This window comes from Hippocampus guttulatus, chromosome 1 (assembly GCF_054856545.1).
Source record: "Hippocampus guttulatus isolate MCC_2025c chromosome 1, RoL_Hgut_1.0, whole genome shotgun sequence".
NCBI lineage: Eukaryota > Metazoa > Chordata > Actinopteri > Syngnathiformes > Syngnathidae > Hippocampus > Hippocampus guttulatus.
The window spans coordinates 27,360,980-27,381,934 of record NC_141261.1 but is presented as its reverse complement, the minus strand read 5'-3'; the positions used below and the strand labels follow the sequence as shown (position 1 = coordinate 27,381,934).

Genomic DNA, 20,955 nt, shown 5'->3' with positions numbered 1-20,955 from the left:
CTTTGTCTATATTTGGATGCTGCAATCATATGTTGTTGAATAAAATCTTTTATAATTCTATATGTGAAAATTATACCTGTGAAATTTTAATAAAACGTGGAGGCCATCGTCACTATGGGCATGAAATATGCCTTGACCCCGCCTCCACCAGAATCCTGCGTGAACGTTGTCCCCATATTAGATGTGGCAAAGTGACAATTATCTTCTGGAGGCAATGGCGTTCCAAGCTTTAAACCTCATCACGTGACACCAGTATCATTCATAAATTTTAAGTACATATATCTCACACCCAAAATAAGTGCCTGTGAACACGGGGATAAAAAATACAAATGTGTAATCAGTTAAATTGCCTCATTGTGGCCTTTCTGGAAACATATGTTTAATCGTGAACATAGTAATTATATGTGCAAGAAAATGTGAACAATAAATAAGACCGTTTACTTGCTACGGATATTCCAAAACAAGGATGATACATATTATCATCAATAGTAATCATAAGTATATGCATGCAAAACGTAGCTAGTAAACTGTTTATATTACATGTACTGTATTACCATGGAAGGCTTGCCATGCATGTAGTTTGTCTGTCACAGGGATCTCCAAACTTTTTCCTGTGAAGGTGAAGTAAATTTTCCCTTCTCTGACGGAGGCCGGGATCAGTTTGTTACAAAAAATGTGATGATTGCAGAGGTGTCAAAACTTACAATTTTATTGTTTTCCGAAAAGCCCAACATAACCAAATAGTAACCCTTTCTGGAATCTTAACCCCTCAGCACTCCAAGAAATCAGAAAATAAAAAATAAAACTATTAATTAAACAAATAACAACATGACTGTTTTCATGAAACAAATAATAACCAAATAAGCCTTTTCAAGTTTTTTTCACAGAAAAGAAGACCATGGAACATAAACTTTGTTGTAGACACCACTGTTTGCAGCTCTCTCTCATCAACTTCACTATGAAAACCAGAAAGCAAGCAGACTAAGAAACCAAATTCATACAACACCTTCCAACACAGTACATTTCACTACCAGTATCGTTGTAGACCAGGGTTGTTAACTTTTTGTCGTGGGCCACATTGTGGTCACAGTTTCCCTAAGAGGGCCATTAATACTGCGAAACTGTATAAATGTTGAATCATCTCCTCGTATTATTACATATAAAGTACACAATCAATATATAACCAATTTTGAAATCAAAAGTCAAGGAGAGTAGTTTGTTCCCCTGTTTAAGTTTCTGTACTAATGTAAAACAAGAAAATGTTTGCAATAGCTCAACATGCCTATTTATTACAAATGACAATTTGAACTTTGGGTACAGATTTTAGCAAGCGTCATGGAAGTTACCTGATTGATTTGCTTTCGCGGGCCACATAAAATGATGTGGCTATACTGTACTGTACTGTACTGTACTATGCACGTCGCTGTGAAGGTGCAACTCCCCGATTGTTTGGTAGATGGAGCAGTTGTGCCTTGACGTTTGGGCGCGCATTTGACGCGGCAGGAGGGCACTCAGCTCACTCGAGTCGGCTCGACCTCGCCGCGAGACTCCAGCCCAACCCGGCAAAACGAGGGACCTCAGCGGATACGCGGTAGCTCCGGGCCCCCGGCGTAGGATAATCTCCCGCTGACAGCTTCCACGCCACGGGAGCATCGAGCAATTACCAATTTGACCCGAGTCACATCTTGGGGGGGGGGGGAAACATAAGGTTTGTAACATTCCGTTTGGCCCATGTTGTATATATCCTTTGCTAAATGAGCTTGTCGGAGCGGGATGACGCCAATATGAATCCCTTGAATTGTCGGCGTTTTCTACGTTAAGAAACAGCAGAAAGCAATGGCGCCTGCACACCCACTTTGCACTTCCATCCGCGCAGCGTGTTCTGCTCGGAGCGTCAAGTATTTCCGTCGCGTAATGGCTAACATCTACTTGCTAGCTGTCCGACCAGCATGCGATTCCGCGTCGGGCTTTCACGCTCCCTTTCCCGGTCGAATAGTTTAGATGGAAAGACAGACGGACAGACTGGCCTAGTGTGTTTAAAAAGGGCTGCAGCTCGAAATATCCTCCGATGACAGCAGCCATTTGCGAAGCTGGGTCGTGGCAAAGGGGAAACCACCACCGGACACACGAGCGGGGTTCGACTGCCGGACAACGAGTAGGCAGCTGGCGTTTCCATCTTCGGTGAATCGAGAGGATGTGAGCAAATGGTGACCGTCTGCCCCACCCAAACGACTACAAACGTTCATGGACGTTTTTTTTTGTCATGGCATGGAAAATCTGCGTATTGCTGTACTACAAATAATGTGTCTTGCTGATTAGTAGTAGTTATACTCGCTGTGTTAAATGCCCATTACTTGCAAGGTGCACGCTTTGCAGCTGTGGAAATACAAATAATTTCCCCCAGTACTTAAGTGCATTTTTAGGTTACTGTACTTTACTTGAGTAGCCTGCTAGTAATAATAACAAAGATAATTTAATAGAGCAGCACTACTGGATGCATTTCTCATTTGGTAAATTTCTGTATAATGTCACTTCAAAATAAAGCGAAAAAAGGTAAGTAGTCGTCGTGTGTAATATAATATTTAAATAGAATACCTGAAAATATATCTTGGTATTTGGTTATGATATAAAATAGCCAATGTCATGATAGAATTTTTTTTCTTCTCTATCGGCAAGCACGAGATACCATTATTACTTTTGAGCCATACAGTTTGAGTGAACATATTGACAGATAATTCTGAGCAAACATATTTCTTTCTTTTTGACACATGGTTATTTGCCACAGTGTGATATCAACTACTGCCAAAAGGGATTTATTCAATGTAATTTCTTTGACCCATTAGCTGGTATCAACAGCCTTCACCAATAATGTACATTTGAAAAGGGCCCAGTATTGGTTTTGTCATGATAGCTGGTATCAGTACTTCCCCATTGCTATTTTGTATCAGTTTTACATGATTAATCCGTGGATGTAAAAACCTCCTGTTCATGTCAAGATATTTCCTTGGTGTCGAGAATAGTGGGGACACCCTTTAATTTTCTTTTACAACAGGCTACATTTGTTGTCTTCAAGTCATTTAACGTGTGTTTTCTGCTTTTGTATTAAGGTGGAGTAATGAGAGTGAGGCTGTAAAGGAGGTCACAGGAGCGGGCTGGAAGACAAGTGGGAAGCCAGGCAAGCATGCTGGAAGCAGAGTCAGATGCAGATGTGGCAGGTGCAGCGCTGGCAGGGGACGAGGTTGCCGGGATGGAGAGCGTAGACCTTAGAGCTGAAGTGGTACGCCTGACTCTCGAGCTCCAGGAGGCCACAGAGGAGAAGCTGCAGGCCGCCCGCTATGGGCTGGTGGTGCTGGAGGAGAGTTCAGCCCTCAAGATCAAAAATCAGCAACTGGAAGAGGAGCATGAAGCCCTCAAAGTGGAACTGCAGCAGCTCAAAGAGGTAGGAGTGCCTAAGGCCTCTTGGTTTATTTATACTACAAACACAATTGATTTGTTTTTAGACTGCATTATTCGATATACCGATGTTCTACCTTTCAACTGCACGACGCAAACAGAAATCATTGTCGGAAAAAAATGGCATTTGTATTATGAGCCTTATCCTGATCAGCATGTATCGTGGTCTTTTCAGGTTCACATTTTTCAGATTCATTTTCACACTCCTAGTGAGATGCTGAGGACATTAAAAAGAGAGGACTGCTACTGATGATGATCAGCTGTCAGTTAGTGAGAAAAATAACACAATTCTTCTGTCCCATTTGATAACGTGAAAGATCGAAATGGCATCATTCTGGATAGTCAACATGAAAGAATAAAGACTTGGTTTACATTGCAACATAGCATGTTCTGCAAAGCTCTATGTTTTAAAATGTGCTGCGCGAAAGAATTCCATATATTTTTTAAAATCTGTCGAAACCTGATATCCGGGCTGCTAATGTGTGTTGGCTTTGGCAGGGCTTAAATAAAGTAGTGTGTGCTCGTATGTTGCGAATTAAAATCTTTATATCACCATTTCTCAGTTTACAGTTGAGCACACTTAACAGTTTGAAGTGATGCCAATGTCCTTTCAGCCTCAGAAACTGATACGTGTTGTATTATGTTTTACTACGTGTGGCAAAGTACCCTAGTGCTATTGATATGGTATTTGATATTATGATCAAGCGCCTAGCATCTGATCATTTTTTTAGATTTTTTTTTTTGTCCTCAGGGTGTTTGCACATACTAAAAAAGTATTTTGAGCCTCATATCCTGGATAATTCTGGTTGACAAACAGCTCATTTGTAAATTATTGTCAACAATTGGGTTGAAGTGAGGAGCAGAAGTTTGTCAGCTACCAAAAATCCAACCATTCATCCATCCATCCATTTTCAACACCGCTTATCCTGAATAAGGTCGCTGGACGATGCTGAAGCCTATCCCAGCTTACTTCGGGCGGAAGCCAAACAACCCCCTGAACTGAACTTGTCGCCAGTCAGTCGCAGGGCAGATATAGAGAACGACACCCATTCGCACCCACAATCACACCGTCACTGAGTGGGAACCGATCCCGCGCTGCTCGCACACAAGTCAAGCGAGTGTACCACTACACCATCAGTCACTGCAACCAAAAATATTTAATAATAATAATTATAATAATTAGAGAAAGTCACTAATGGTGTAGTGGTACACGTAACTATTGTGATATAAAGGTGAGCTTCTGAATTGTCATGCAGTGTGAATGATAGGTCTTGGATTTTATAGATGTGGTCTTAAATTTGGCTTCTTAGAACCTTCAACTCCAGCCCGATGAAATATGTTTGACTTGCCTTGTTGAATGTTCGCTCTGCAACTCTCTTTGTTTGTTGAAAGGCCTTTGCAGATTCTGTGAGTAGCCAGAAGCGCGCAGCCGCAGATGGAGAATGCCGGGAGGAGAGTCTGCTGCAGGAGACGGCATCGAAGGAGGCTGCCATGGCAACGCGCTTGGAAGAAGTCCAGGGAGAACTCAAGCAAGCACGACTGGCACTCGGAAATGCCCATGCGGAGATTGAAAGGCTTGGGGTTGTTTCAACTCAGCTAAAGAAGGTACCGTCTACAAGTGAGAGTAAGACCCTTGTGCTACTTTGTCATACTCAGAAATGATTGGAGAGTGGCTTGTCCTACACAGGACTGTGCGTGTTTGGAGGCAGAGAAAGGGCACCTGAGGGATGAGATGAAGGAATTTAAAGTGCGTGAGCTGCGCCAATTGCAGGACAATGGCGAGCTGGAGGAAGAGAACACATCTCTTCAAAAGCAAGTGTCTGTGCTCAAGGAAAACCAGGTCAGCAATCACTTACGTTTACATTTTATGCTGCGTATATATACGGGATGGGGGTGAGGGGGGATTAAATTTGGTCATGATTTTGACTTCTCCCGTTCATAAAAAATATTGTAATCAAAGACAAAAGATGAATTTGCTCAACAGTGTCGTGTGTGTTTGGATGTTCCTACATTGTGAAAGCAACTCGAGTGCCCCTGTTGATTGCAGCCAGCCAGTGTGTGACGTGTACCTGTATATTGTTCTGCCTTCCCTGAATGGGATTTAAGGTGTTTGGTGACACCCCGGTTAAAGTTTACCATAAAACTAAATGCTCAACAAAAATAATTGCACACGTTGTATATTTAAGTGCAAGACATAATTTTCAAAACATCGCCAGTGCTGATGCTGGCAGTCAAAAAAAAACAAAAACAAATATTCACAAACATAAGATGCAGTGATGCAGTAATGACAGACAGACAGAGCGACAGCTAATATAATACACAGGGGCACATGTTCTTCCTAATCTGTAAAAAAGGAGTGATATTAAAGTTATTAGAGTTCAGTTGCCACTTTCTTCTTCCACTCCTCTCATAATGCAAAGCTGCTTTGCTCTTACCCTGTTTTGCTATCGCTGCCACACATTGTTTGTTGACACAACCTCACAACCAGCTGAGTTTCTCATCTTGTGTTAAGGACACCGGGCAGACCAGTTATTGGCTGAGAGTTACTTCCAGGCTAGGAAAAAAGTAATTAGCTCCAGTACGAGCACTATGACAACCACAATGCAATCGTTATGTCCAACGTGACGCACGCAAAAAACCCAACTGAACAGGTAAGGGTGTAACGCGATGTTAAAAACCACAGCTTGGGACATGGCCTTCCTACCCTTTAAGGTCACTGGTTTATTTTTGGAAGCAAAACAAAATGTAAAAACAACAAACTGCTGTTCTTTTGTGTGAACAGGAACACCTTTAACGACATTTAAAACGAGATGTATAATCACTTGAAATTGCCCCTCAAATGAAAGATTCTCAAATGTCCATTCAGCCATAAATTTTCCTCTTCTTTTTCGTGCAGCTCAACATCGATGCTGTGTCTTCTTTTAAGCAACTGAATGAGTTGAACAGAAAATCAAGATTGTAATGTTCCTCAAAGTGCAACATTGACAGTTTCAAAATCTGACATGTTGTGCCTTTATGTTGGCGCCTAAATACGTGACTCTTTGAGCGTGCCGAAATATTGTTTGGTGAAGATGCAAAAGTTAACCGCCTGATCGACGCCTAATCAATTATTAAAATAATCTACAACTAATGTGATAATCAACCAATCATTTGGTGACATTGTTCAACTTAAAATGATCCAAATCTTTGGAATTTCAGCCTCTCAACTCTGAAATTTCTCAGAGTTCTGTAATCATCCATGAAAGAAGGGCTCCTTCTTGTGTTAAATCAAACGAGAAATTTGCATTGGAAAAGAATGATCAACATCACCGCCCATTTTCTGAAACGTTACCTGTGCCAAACTGGTAGCTGAATCATCATCACTTTTGTTTCTGCATTTTCTGCACTTCCAGTTTGATAATGTCCTGTTTTTGAACAAAGGAATGACATTTAACCCTTTCAGGCACATGGGGTTACGACAGTGGGCCGCGGATCATGTTATCAGGTTACAGGGTGCATGAAAGCGTGTTGTTGATATTTTTTTTTCTTTATTTTTTTAAATCAACCAATTCATTGATTAGCAAAATAATCAATGATTATTAAAATAATTGTTCATTATAGCCCAACTATTTGGATTTCAGGTGGAGTTTGAATCATTAAAGCTTGAGCTGAACCAAAAGAATGAAGAGCAAGAGGAGCTGCGGGCCCAGATGGAGGAGGCCGCGAGGCTGCGCGAGATTGCTGAGCATCAGTTGGACGAGGTCCTGGAATCCTTGAAGGAGGAGAGGGAGCAGAAAAACAGTCTCCGCCGAGAACTCTCGGCTTTAACTCTGAACCCTTTTGATTCTCTGGGCAACCTGGAACTCCACTTGGACCATCTGGATGACAGCCAGGAGGAGGGCCGCACCGGAGAGTCTGACGTTCAGGCAAACGACCAGGACGCCGGTCCCAATTCGGCTCACGTGGGCGACGCCAAAACTAATGGCGTCACGCAACGTTATGCCACTCCACGCAACAGTGACATATTTCTGCGCGCTCCAGCTTCTGGGCTTGTTTCCGACCTCCTGAGTGAGCTCCACTTTTCAGACAGCCAGAAACTTAAACAGCAACTCCTTCAGGTAAGGAAGCGGATATTGTCAACACCATTTCAGTTTCCGTTTGTCGCCGTGGCTCAGGACGACGGCTGGTCTAACGCTGCAGTTGTATGCTCTGCTAAATAATCCGGTGTCTATTTATCATTGATATTCCCTACTTTTCATGATTTACATCAACAAGATAACCCATGCGGTCAGTAACTTCTTTGCCCGTTTGTTTGCCGAATATATCATGATTTGAACTTCTAACTCCTCCCTCCACACTACCGTGTCGACTTCTCAGAAGAAGTTCACTAATATTCATCAGGGAATATTGGCAAAATTGTGTGACCTTCAACAGTAACCTTCTTCCATGAAATGAGCACCCCGCCAATATTCTGTCTCCTCGTGATTCTGCTGCACATTTCATCGCTTGCTACAACTAGTCAGGAATCTGACTTGACAGTTCACTCACATTTGAAACACACACACACAAAACACTCTCTTTTCTCTAAAGTTAAAAAATGTTAAAAAGGTATACTTTGATTGACACTACCAGAGAGGCAACAAATTTGATTCAGCTCTTCTAGGGCCAATCATGATATCAACGGTGCATCTTGTCATGTAATTTTTCACCCACATACAGTATAAATACTAAATCTGCTAAAAGTTGAAATGCCAATTTAAGCAGAAAATGAACTCAAAGTGCAGTTCATTTTTATAAACATGAAAGGCATCTCTTGTCTTGCTCAAAGTGAACTTTCAAGTGCCAACAATAACTTACTTCCTGCTTTAGCCCACATCCGCTGTGCATTAGTGTAAAAGAGAGCAAAAGAGACTGTGTTTGGGTTACATGCAGATTAATATTGTACATCTTGGCCAGAAATGTCAATTCGCAACCTAATTCTAATTAACAAAAGGATGCTCGAGAATACTTTAACGTCTGGAGTTACTCTCCCTCTCGGCGTGAAGGAAATGCATCTTTAATGAGGCTCTGAAAGTGGGGGTTGGGTGAACAAGCGGCAAACTAGCAGACGTTTGGAGCAAAGAGTCGAATGGGGTCAGCCACTGTGTCACATTAAAAATTCATGGGAGTGTAAAAGTGGTTGGGGGGTAACGTGTGTCACGCAGCATCCTCGTCTTTTGTCCTGTTGAAAATGATTGACGTATAATTCTGTTCTCCGCTTACAACTGACCTTTTGAGTGAATTGCTAGTTTGCTTATGAGGTCCATTTGTCATCAAAACACAGATGTCCTGCATGTGTACTTATCCTTTTTCTCTACTTCCACTGTATGATCTTGATATGATTGATCAATGTGGACATGTCTTGTCTCCAGTCAATCACAAGTCCTGAAGTGGGCATCCAGCAAATCCTGTACTTAATATTCTTGCTTGCCCTTTTTTGTTTTTGGTGTACACAGGCAGAAAGAGAGAAGTCGAGTCTCGTCAGCAAGGTGGAAGAATTGCAGATGCAGCTGGTGATGTCCAAGCAAGCACTGAGTCAGCACGAGGACAAAGTCGGGTCTCTCACCCAACAGCTGGAGGCTGTGCAGAGCCGCCAACAGAGCAACCAGGAGGCAGACGAAGAGGAGGCCAGGACTGCGGACGCTGCTGACGTCGTCTTTGACTACGAGGTCGACACAAAGAGCAAAGAAGTGCTGGAGGCACGTATGCGTTCGGCCAGCGAAGAGCTTCTGAAGCTGCGGGATGAACTGTCTCAAGCGGGCACTCGCTATAACACCCTGGAACAACGATACAAACAGGAGAAGGACCGATGGCGATCGGAGGCCCAGGAGCTGGCTGACAAGATTCGCCAGTGCATCAAGTCCAGCAGACAGGACCAGGAGCGGATCAGTGAACTGGAGGTTGAGATTGGAGCCACACGCAAAGTGGCCAGCGATTCTGAAGGCCATCTGAGCGTGGCGCAGGAAGAGCTGCTCGCCTTTTCTGAGGAGCTGTCCAACCTCTACCACCACATCTGCGTGTGCAACAACCTGACACCCAAACGGGTCACGCTGGACTATTACCGTGAAAGCGCCAGGGCACATGGCGGAGCTGGCGCAAGAAGGCCGCTCCACATCTCCACCCCGCCCAACTCCCAGAAGAAGCCACGCGCCAATGACACCTTCATCTCCAAAGCGGCGGCTTTGCAGTTTATGGGCGAGGTGGACAGTTCAGGGTCCTCCGTCGACTCTCCTAGTTGCCCCGGTTCCCCCAATCTGGATTTCAGGGACCCCTCCAATGTCCGCAATTTGGTTGCGGTCATCAGATGCCAGATCAAACACCTCCGGGTAAGGCGGCCCTCTTCATAACACGCTTTTATCGGTGGGTAGAAATGAGAGCCGCAACTAACGATTAAAGTGGAGCCTCAAGTTACGAACTTGATTGGTTCCGTGAGCCCGTTTGTAAACTGATACATCCATAAATTGAGGGAATGTTCCATTTGAAATGAATGGGAATGCAATACGCTCCAAGCGTGCACTGGTTCACTCAGACCATTGGGAAATTCGGAGCGTTTTTCAAACGTGCCGCTCGGTTATTCAGAGTGCACCAGAAACACAGTTTTTAATGTTTTCCAGGAAGAAAAAAAATAATATGAAGTTGACATTCCGTCATGTTTTCTACTCGTGTACGCCATATGCACAAATAGGTGATTATTGTGGATTTTCTTTTTTCAGATGTTTTATTCCTGATAAATGTGACCTGATGTACCGCATATTAAACGGGGCATAATAATCAATCGATCTTACTGAATAGACATCTAGACATTAAAATCAATATTAAATCACAACATAAAGAATTGAAATCAAATTGAATTGTGAGGTCTTCAACAATATGCAGCCCTGTGACGCGCAGTATTTCCGATTGTCTCCTGATGCTTTGCTGATATTCGAGTGTTGAAATGCTCTCTCAGTGAAAGCAGGGCTTTTGTTCTCAGTAAAAGTGGTTCCGCATTCACAAGTGCCGTCCTGCTAATGCTCAGCTCAGACTGTTAAATGGAGCTGAGTAGCTCGTGTCTGCCCAAATCCTATTCCTTGTTGACACGTGGCTGTGCGTGGGTTTGAATGGAATGGATTACTGCGCTTAAGCGGTGCGGCTTCCACTGGATATTGGGCATTACTGCAAAACCACACGTAAACTGATGTTAAGGCAAGCACAATAACATCTACAGTAAGGGTTTAATGGCTCTTCTCACCTTGACACTGTGTTTGGGATTTGTGTGTTTGTTCGAGATTGATTTGAATGCCCTCTGGACCCTCGTGTACGACTTGATGTGAACCTGCCCTTAAACCCTCAGGTGGCAGTGGACCTCTGTCGCCAGCGGGGTGCCATGCCTTACTCGGGGCTGAGTAGCAGTGTGGAGATGGAGAGGGATGCTGAAAGCCTGCTGGAGGAAGTACTCAAGCTCAAGTCCCTTCTTAGCACCAAGCGAGAACAGATTGCTACTCTCAGAACAGTGCTCAAGGCCAACAAACAGGTACATTCACAGGGAGGGAGCAAGACCATCAGGTGCGACACTTGAGACTTCTCCATTTCACCCCCTTAAAAATCGGATATTTTCTGTTGGAACTTCATGTTCATTGTATGAAGTGGGTGTTTTGCGATTGGAAATGCATATTACTTAAGTGTCCCCCTGTTTTTATTATTATTATTATTATTATTTGTTTCTTATTAATGAACGGGCGGCCTGGTGGCCCAGCGGATAGCGCGTCGACCTCACAGTGCAGAGGTACCGAGTTCAATTCCAGCTCCGGCCTCCCTGTGTGGAGTTTGCATGTTCTCCCTGGGTTTTCTCTGGGTACTTTGGTTTCCTCCCACATTCCAAAAAAAAACATGCATGGCAGGCTGATTGGACACTCTAAATTGTCCAGAGGTGTGAGTGTGAGCGCGGCTGGTTGTTCGTCCCTGTGTGCCCTGCGATTGGCTGGCGACCAGTTCAGGGTGTCCCCCGCCTACTGCCTGAAGACAGCTGGGATAGTCTCCAGCACCCCCCGCGACCCTAGTGAGGATAAGCGGATCGGAAAATGAATGAATGAATATTAACGAACGAGAATGAGCTACAAGCAGACAATGACAATGCAACTGGCTGACAAAATGGACAGTTTAGGCTAATTGTGGACCTTCACTTAGCAACATGATTCATTTCATATCCTCCTGACGACCAGGGGAAAAAATGTTTTCCAATCACATTTATTTTGAAATTCCCCAATCTATGTGAAGTAATTGGACTACTCCAAAAGAAAATTTTGAAATTCCACTACGGAGGACAGTTTTTAAACACTTGAATACTTAGCTCAAATACACTTAAAACAACTCAAACAACACTTTAACGTGCTCATAACAGTCTTATAAATAAAATGCCAACAGCATTTCAAGACAAATGTGTTTGATAAAAAGTATTACTTTTCCTCTTCCCATAAAAAGTGCTTGCACTGAGGGAAGCCATTTTCTTCTATTGAGAAGTCAAAGTAACAAAGCCCCTACAAATTTGGCATCATTGGAAAGCACTGAATGTCCTCTTTAGAGCACAAAAGGAGTTAATGCGATCGGATGCACTGGGTGGGAGATATTTCGGTTCACAAATGTCCTCTACAGAGGACAAATTTGAACTACTGGTAGTCAGGAGGATAAGTCGGCAAGCCAGCCGTATTAACAATTGTTCATGCTCAATTGGCTGTCCCGATTGGTTCCTAAGAAGTGCAGTATATGCTGCATTAGTGAACACAAAGTTGCCCCATGGGGAGCACAACTGCGTGCACAAATTGTTCACGTTCAAACCTGCCCTGCCGTTGCACAGGAAAGCAAAAACACCAGTCAGTGCATTCTTTGTTTCCTGTATTACAATGGTGACGCGATTGTGCATTTGCATTTTTTTTTTTTTTTTTAGACGGCTGAGTTGGCTTTGTCCAATTTAAAAAGCAAGTATGAGACCGAGAAGAGCATGGTGTCTGAAACCATGATGAAACTCCGCAATGAACTCAAAGCATTGAAAGAAGATGCAGCCACCTTCTCTTCACTCCGAGTCATGTTTGCTAGTCGGTAAGAATCTTCTTTTCATTCATGAATAACACTACCGCTGTCGTGACTGCCTCTCGAGAGTTTTTCTTGCTTGGTAATGGTCGTGTGGTTGCGGTGCAGCGTTTTGCACCACTTGTGTAATAAGCTTATGATGCTTGTTACGCTCATGTATGGACAATCCACTGGTTCACGTGAAGATTACAAACCACATGCCCTGCCGTGTGCAGATTTGTCCCTCTGAGCCAGGTCACCTTAGCGAGGGAGCGGCCTCATGTGAGGGACTGTGTTACCACGATCAGAGTGTAATATATTAGACGATAATCACAAGCATCTTCTGTTAATCCATCGGCATGGTGCTTTGAAATTGCTGTCGTGTGAATTGGGAAGTTTCAAAACATTTTCGGACTTTCCTTGCATAACATTGCCGATGTGTCTTTGATTACACCTAAGAGGGATTGGAGCACACACAGTTGTCAAGGTCTCCTGACACACGCAACGTTTTAGAATGAGCCTCCTGCTTGCTAAAAGGTTTTGTAGCGCCCTCTTGTGAATGAGTAGTGTTTGTTGCTTTAATGCAATTTGAAAATAGTTCAGACTAATTTGGTGCAAGGTAATGTTGACAATCCTTGTATTATTCATTCTTTCCACTCTTACATGGCAATCAAAAAACGTGTATTAAAAGCATGCCTCTTACGTTTTTTTTTATAATTTAACAAAGAAAGGCCTGTTTTTTTCTTCATATTTATTTTATTATTATTGCTCAGATTGAAAAAAAAATACATGTAAAAAAAAGAGAGAGAGAGAAAAAGACCACAGGACTGAATGTGAGTTAAATATTTAACTGATTAGGTAATGGCGGCCCGGTGATCGAGTGGTTCGCGCATCGGCCTCACAGTGCAGAGGCATAGGGTTCGATTCTGGCTCCGTCCTTCCTGTGTAGAGTTTGCATGTTCTCCCTGTGCCTGCGGGGTTTTCTCCGGGCACTCTGGTTTCCTCCCACATTCCAAAAACATGGGAAATGTTTGGATGGATGGATGATTCGGTAATGTATTAGTTTGCATTTTGTGGTTAAAAGTAAATTTCACAGAAATTGTTATTTGTGACAAATATCTACCCGGAAAATTGTGCTTATCGCATGTTTTGTTCCTTTAAACCAGTGGTCACCAACACGGTGCCACATGAGTAGCCTGTGGGAGGATTCTAAAAATAGCTCACCATTAATGGAACATTGAAATTTCCTAGAAATGTTGCGGACATTTGTAGAAATAGTGTTGTGAAGTGATTGTTGATGATTATTATGAAAAATCATTGACGTGATCAGTGGCAGGCGGCACGGAGATGGACTTGTTAGCACGTCCCTCTCACAGTGCAGAGGTGCCGAACCCTTCATTAGTGAAAAATAAAAACGTTTTATTTTATTTTATTTATTTTTTAACAAATTCAAGACATAAAAAATGATTTATTAAAAACAGAAAAAAGTAAATACACTTAGTATAAGTATTAAGTATAAGGGTTTTTTTTGTGCACAAAATGAACCAGCCAGTGATGGCCAAGCGGACATGTCATAACTAATTGACATGTTGAGTCGGGTGTCTCTTAACTCTGTCGAACCCCTAGGGTTCGATCAAACCCAGGTTAAGAACCACTGCTCTAGATTGTCCTTGAGATGAATTTACGAGTGAATGGTTGTTCGTCTATGTGTGCCCTGCAATTGGCTGGCTACCAGTTCAGGGTGTACCGTGCCGACTGCCTGAAGACACGGCTGAGATAGGATCCAGCACTCTCTTGGCCCTCGTGAGGATAAGCTGTTCTGATCATGGATAGATCGATGATCAGTGTCTGCACACAGATATATATCATTCATTATTAAAAAGAACATAAAGGCATTTGAGCAGATATTTAATTTCAGGAGTGTATGTGTGCGTGTGTGTGCGTCAAATTGTTCGCCCATTTCATTCATCAGTACACAAGAAGTAGCTCTCAGTTTAGTTTCTAAAAGGATGCTGACTCCTGTCTAAACAACATTAAGTGTGGTGGCTAAAAAGCAAACATATGTTTACTTATGCTGGTGGTGACCAAGCTTCCGTGCCACTGAAACCCGACCAGGTATTTTTTTCAAATTCGACTTTTCATTTCATAGTCTTGAGTTGAGCCGAAAGTTGAAATGTGAAAATTTTGTTTTTTGTTCTTGTTTTGGTGTTGGATTGAAAAAAAATCTAAACAGTAAGGAAGTAATCAGTCACTTTTTACTCTTTTGAGTTTTGAAGGAATGCTACACAGTTGGTCAACAACTTTTAGTTCCTTTTTAACCCATTAACGTTCATTATTAACTTTTGATAACTGTGCGATTTATGTCTAATCTAAAAAGGTTTGCCATGCAGCGCATGCCTCACAGTCCAGTGGTTGAGGTGTGTGTTGTTTCACAACAGCTTTGTGTCGCTTGTGCATGTTGCATCTTTTCATGGCGTGTGCGTCTCTCAGGTGCGACCAGTATGTCACCCAGCTGGATGAAATGCAGAGGCAGCTAGCGGCCGCCGAGGATGAGAAGAAGACACTGAATTCCCTGCTTCGCATGGCCATCCAGCAGAAACTGGCCCTCACTCAGCGCCTGGAGGATCTGGAGGCTCCCCACTCTCCTCACAGCTTGAACAGCAGCCCTCGCCGCTCCAGAGCCAAGGAGCTGGCCACCAAGTCGGGACGGGCGCCACGCAGCCCCAGAAACAGTCCGGCGCGCGCGCCCCTGAGGAGCAGCCCTCGCGCTAGTCCCGTTCTGGGGAGCAGCGTTCCCGCCATGGCCACGCACCACCTGCGAGCTCTCACGCGAAGCCTCCACACAAGCCCAGTAAGAACCCCGCTCGCTCCTTGCGGTCAGACAAGCAAGTGTCTTCCTCCCCGAGACGCCACGTTTGTTCGAAGTCGGAGTGTCACTGATGTTTCTCAGTCAGAGCTAAGCGCCGGTTCCTCCCACACGCGTAAGAGCTCCATCAGCTCTGAGAGCAACGAGTCGGTGGTTCAGACAAACGTGAGAAAGGCCGCGTCAGGCCGGAGAGCGTCGGTCCCCACGCGCCAGGACACATTCATCACAACCCGTGTCGTACCCGCGTCCTCCGCCAGGCCCAAGTCGTCATTGTTTGCTGTCCAGAATCTAACCTCGTCTAAAGCTTTGCATGCTTCTCCTAACACGCTCGAAGCATGGAGTGAACCTAGAGAAAAGCCCCGCCTTGATAATTCTGTGCGAAGAAAGCAACCGTTGGCTCACAGGTCTAAATCGGCACACCCATCGGCAGCGTCTCAGTCAGATGCGCTCTTAGTTCATTTAAATGCGAAATATCCAGAGACACGGACAGGTGCAACACACCCTGCTAGCGATCCAACAGGCAGGAGCAGGATTCCTGGCGTCTGTAGAGAGCATCGGCGCTCGTCAGACTTGCATGTGAGTGCCAGTAGGCGCTCCAGTAGCAAAGCAGAGGCGCTGCCCTCTGCTCGGGCACACAGCTCGCAATCAAGACTGGCTCGCAGGCGATGATGTTAAGGAGCCAGCAAGTATCAGGGTACTTGAGCAGCTATCAATGTTCTTTGTTCCTTTGTAAGGGCTGTGACAATACAATATCTAAGCCGAAAATCGCAATGCTCTTAAGCCCGGGTACGCACATAAGGATTTTTCACATCTTAAAAGATCGGTGACAGACCCCACAAATATAATAAGAATATAAATAAGAAAATCAGGCATTGAACAGTTTGGGTCACATTGTATGCAGCCTGTTCCACAGAGCATCTCACACATTAAGATTGTGTCCCACCATCCATGTCACAACAGGTGTTCCCAGGCAGAAATCTTGTGTGGTCTCACAAAAAGTGAATAAAAACAGACACTCCCGGATGTGCGCCTCAGTGATTCTGAAGAGGACCGGAGGCTGGAGCATTGTGAGATGATGATGCCTCTGAGAAAATACGTCTTAGCATCTGGGAAAAAGACAAAAAAAAAAAAAAGTGACATCAGTCAAGACATGTTTCGTTTAATTTACTGGTGCGTCCTCGTTCGTCAATCAAGGCACTTGTTTGATTGGCTACATTACGTTCACATCAGAGTTCACAGAGACATTGACTCACTGAGACCTCGGATTGGTCTGACCCAATTATCAGGACAAATCCACTCTCAACCTGCCTCAGACCAAAAGATCATCTTATCAGACATCGAAGATAGTCTGGCGTTTGACATCCTTTATGTGTGCACATAAGACGCGAACCCGTGTAGCCTTTTGAATGGCCGCAACACGCCCCTTCCAACTCCCACTGTTTGCGCCTGCGATCCAAGTACAGCCACATGAGCTCATAGTAATGGCAGCCGTTCAAAAGCAGGGTTCCCCATATCATGAGCTGTTTTAGAGCATTTTGACCTCTCAAGATGCACAAACGATTGTGGTCTGGAGCAAGTGACCAGAGGGAACTCTCTTCCACACGCCTACCCCATGAAAAATGTACATGACAAATACATTGTCAGTGGCGGTCACCGGTTGATTCCAATTTTTTTTACAAACAGCTACGGCACTGAATGAGTTAATAAATTAGGTATATTAAGAATATCTAAGATCTTTCTAAATAAATTGGTCAGAAATGTAGATTCAAATGAAATCTTAACTTTGGTGATTACAGCTCTTTGCGTTAGACTCCTGAATGAGTGTTAAACAAATCAGTGTTTTATGACAAACTGTTTTTCTCTCTGTGTGTGTGTGTGTGTGTGTGTGTGTGTGTGTGTGTGTGTGTTTCATCCTGTCTCTATAGCGCTGAAACACTCCATTACACCAACCCCTGTCTTCTCCGCAAGGACCCGTCTTCATGTTGACTCCCCGGTTCCCTCCTCCCTTCCTGCCTCGAGACATCCTGTTCATCCCAGATGTGCTGCTGTTTTCCCCGCAGAGATGGACTTTTAAAAAGTAAAATACAGCTCTCATCCGACTCGCTTGCATGCAGCCTGGAGGAGGATGAAGAGAAATATGCGCTGCTTATTCTTACTCTTAATATTATCATTAAGTGAAGTCATTGACTGTGTCGTGTCCTACGTGGTCTCAACTTCCATCTGGTCTTGTGTATCAAGGCTGTGTTGTGAGTTACCATCGGCAGTATTTATTCCATTCATCTACTGTGTTGACTGTCCTTCCATTCAAGCCAAAATCTCCTTAAATGAGATACGTCTTTGCAATCTTGCCTTCAGCTTAACCATGTGACCCCTGCCCCAAGTTTGTGTTTTACACAGCAATGCAGCCTTACTGACACTGTTGTTCTCCTATAAGTCACGAGCTTGTTGTTATTTATCTCGGGGCTCCTTCAGTAAACAAGCGTTCCAATCACATTTTGAAAATGTGTTTGGTTATGCGTCTGTGGCCTGACCCACAAACCTTTTAACTATTTGTCTGCAAACAATCTTTTCTTGAACAGTGAGCCATAAAGTTCTCCACCTCAGGTAGAAAATCAATGAATAAATAAATACATCATTGTGATAGATTATAAGGAAAATCTTAGATGCGCATTTTATTTTGCAGCCAGTCTGCAATCTGAAATGCGCCATTGCTGGTAAAAGTCATGAAGGTTCTCCCACAATTTGCAATTCGTCAAAGGTTGTAGCAGAATTGTTAAGTGCAAGCTTTCACTTTCCTGACTCCATTCATAAAGCTCCGTCGAGCAAATGTTGCTCATTTCTCGGCTATATTTTATCTCCAGAGTCTCCCATCTGCCTTTTCTCCCGCCTCTGAACATGCAAGATGTTGCTTGATGTGCATTTCGAGGAGATGTGGTGTCACCATCTAGGTCAGGAAAGGTATCTTCAGTTCCGTCCACTGAGACGACGACTAAGGCAAACAAGCAAGCCCTCTTGACATTTCATGTGTCGCAAATGTCCACAATTCACTTTTGCCATGTTAACAAGAACATTTCCGATGTTAATTAGGGATATTTGCAACAGATTTGTAGATATCTGTAGCTCCAGTTTGCGATTTAATAATGAATTTCCCTGAAGTCAAGCGTCTTTCTGCATGTCCCTTTTCAGATAGAATGACCATTCAAAAGGATGTAGATATCTTACTCCAATTTGAGCTATCTCATAACTAAATGGGTGATATCTCTAATTCAGTTTTGAATAGCTCTATCTGTTGATTCAGTGGTAGCCTTGAGCAAGTTACTGAACTCCCCAGTTGCTCCTGATGCTGCGTCATCACTTGGTAAATGAGCTAATCGTGCTTTGGTACTAAAGGTAGAAAAGCGCTATACAAGCGAAAGCCCATTTAGTAGTCACAATTACTTAATAGATATCTTGAATTAAAACAAATCCAACTACGGTATTCCAAATGTGCTTTCAACTAGTTGAGGAGAAGTTACAGATATCTACAATTCGAGCTGCGGACAGTTTTGCGGTCAAGTTTAGTGTTTCCTTGTTGCCCAGCATGTCTGACTTTTAAAGGAAATACATGGAAGAAAATAGAACTGTTTCTTTGTTGGCTGGAGCTCAGATCATGAAATGCAGTAAAAGTCACAAGGTAGACTAGACACACAGTAAATGTACATGTTGACAAGTCACAATTATTCACCTGGGAATAACTTACAACAAAAACCGAGTGCAAAGCCACTAGAGACCACCTCCTGTTAATTTCTTTCATTTGTGCCTTTTGTTTTTGTCTGCTGTTTGAGACTACTGTTTTTTTTTTGTGTTTTTCAGCGTATCACTGGAGCTTATGAATTATTTTTGTCATTTAACCCTGTAAATGAATACCACGTGTTCCACTTCATCACATACAATGATTGCTATGCGAATGGTGTGATGGGTTTGTGTCAGAACTTTCACCCATGGGATTTTTTTCCCCCTCAACTACTGAACTGCCATCATTGCACGCAAATGATTTGGGAGATCAAATTGAGATTCTGGTAACTTCGAACTGAAATGGTCACCTAGAGTTGTAAAGAACAGAAGAATCAATCTGCTCAATTGCTTCTGAAGCACCAACACAAACTTGCAGTTCACCACATTTGTTGCCAGGTCACCACCCACTAGAGGAGGTGGTAAATGATTCATTTTCCAGAGCAACCAGGCTTTTTTTTTGTGAACCATCACTCCATTTGTTTTTTTTTTTTGCACTTGAAGATTTAGAGTAGCCTCCTTTAATATAGCTTTGCAATACTGAAGTTTGAAGTCTTTCCCCCCATGAAGTGGAAACTGCTCAGCACTGAATATGGTAGATTTGAATATTTTCACTTTTCACCACTGCTTTGGGTGTGTTTTTGCTGACAAAGCAATGACTGACGAAATGAATGATCTCTATTTATATATTTTGAATCCATTGTGATCCCGATTACACACAAGAACGAAAGGCATGGGAAGCATTTTAGGTACAATGTAAGGATATTCGCTTTGAGGGGGGACTTGGTTTTATTAATCTGTGCAACTTGTAGCTAAAAAGTGAAAATATTTGACAAGAGTGTTCTAACTTTTGAAGGCAAAATGAATTTGTTATTCTATTTAATTAAATCAATGTAATTTAATTTCTATTGGGGGTTTTTTTTAGCTGTATTTATGTGCTCTGGTTTCTGTATAAATAGCCCAAGTGCATCATGCACACACTCCTGCAGTTTTGTTTGTACGCCCAGTCTGTTCATTCTCCTGCAAACCAGAATAAAGCAAACCAACAGTGTACGCCAACTGAATTCTTTGTCAAGAGTCAGGATGTTTGTCATATGCACTGTAAACAATTAACAGTAGCACTGAGCAATAAAATTCTTTCTTTGTTAGTCTCCCTCCACTTTTAGAAATAATATAAAAGAAGAAAAATATTGATGAATGCTGTATGAGGGGAAAAAGGTGTGAGCAGGCGCTTAACAATTGTCCATTATTTACCTTTACATATGTACAACATACATACATTTACTAAATACTTAATTACACATACCCAAAGTCTACATTGGTTCAATAGCAAAATATTTGTACTATGTTACTGTACCTATGTAGACTACCCCCCGAAAAGTGATAGTGCACGTCATTGTTGTATCAGAGTACACTTTTAAGGGACATAACCTAGTATTTGTAATCAAGCAAAGTATTTCTACTTAGTTGCATCCCCAAAACTAATGATGTACTTTGTTACTGTACTGAAGGAAAGTTTTTGGGGCAGGTAACTAAGTATTAGTACCATGTTACTGCATTGATATAGCTTATATTGTTTTAAGACTTTTCATACTTCGTTTGTCACCCCCCCCCCCCTGCACTTTGTTACTGAGTCTAATATGTTGACTATTGAAGGACGAAACCAAGTACTCGTACCTCGTTACTTTGCTTTACAGGTAACAAAATATTTGAAAAGTGTTACGGTCATAATGTAGTCTAAAATTACTTCCCCTAAAAAGTAAGAAATACAGAAGTCGCAGAAGTCGACTTATTGTGGAGTA

At 42.9% G+C, this 20,955-nt stretch overlaps 1 protein-coding gene across 2 annotated transcripts; it reads left to right on the top strand.

Annotated features, from left to right (window-relative positions):
• The first annotated feature begins 1,430 nt into the window (after positions 1 to 1,430).
• Positions 1,431 to 20,217, top strand: LOC147211228 (protein bicaudal D homolog 2). Of its 2 annotated transcripts, none has more exons than XM_086124044.1 (10): positions 1,431 to 1,708; positions 3,108 to 3,439; positions 4,846 to 5,058; positions 5,141 to 5,293; positions 7,074 to 7,550; positions 8,928 to 9,797; positions 10,805 to 10,984; positions 12,395 to 12,546; positions 15,007 to 15,367; positions 17,308 to 20,217. In XM_086124044.1, exons 2-10 carry the CDS (start codon positions 3,182 to 3,184, stop codon positions 17,311 to 17,313), a joined length of 2,670 nt encoding a protein of 889 aa, XP_085980170.1. In that variant the 5' UTR covers positions 1,431 to 1,708; positions 3,108 to 3,181; the 3' UTR covers positions 17,314 to 20,217. The 2 variants fall into 2 exon arrangements, with proteins under 2 accessions (XP_085980170.1, XP_085980179.1); XM_086124053.1 differs by lacking the exon at positions 1,431 to 1,708 and adding an exon at positions 1,778 to 2,196.
• Positions 20,218 to 20,955: the final 738 nt, after the last annotated feature.

Bases quoted from the DNA above. Each gene is read 5' to 3' on its own strand.
- LOC147211228 (XM_086124044.1), top strand. From the start codon at position 3,182: ATGCTGGAAGCAGAGTCAGATGCAGATGTGGCAGGTGCAGCGCTGGCA. The intron at 3,440-4,845 runs GTAGGAGTGCCT...GTTTGTTGAAAG, and splicing joins AACTGCAGCAGCTCAAAGAG to GCCTTTGCAGATTCTGTGAG. The intron at 9,798-10,804 runs GTAAGGCGGCCC...TTAAACCCTCAG, and splicing joins GCCAGATCAAACACCTCCGG to GTGGCAGTGGACCTCTGTCG.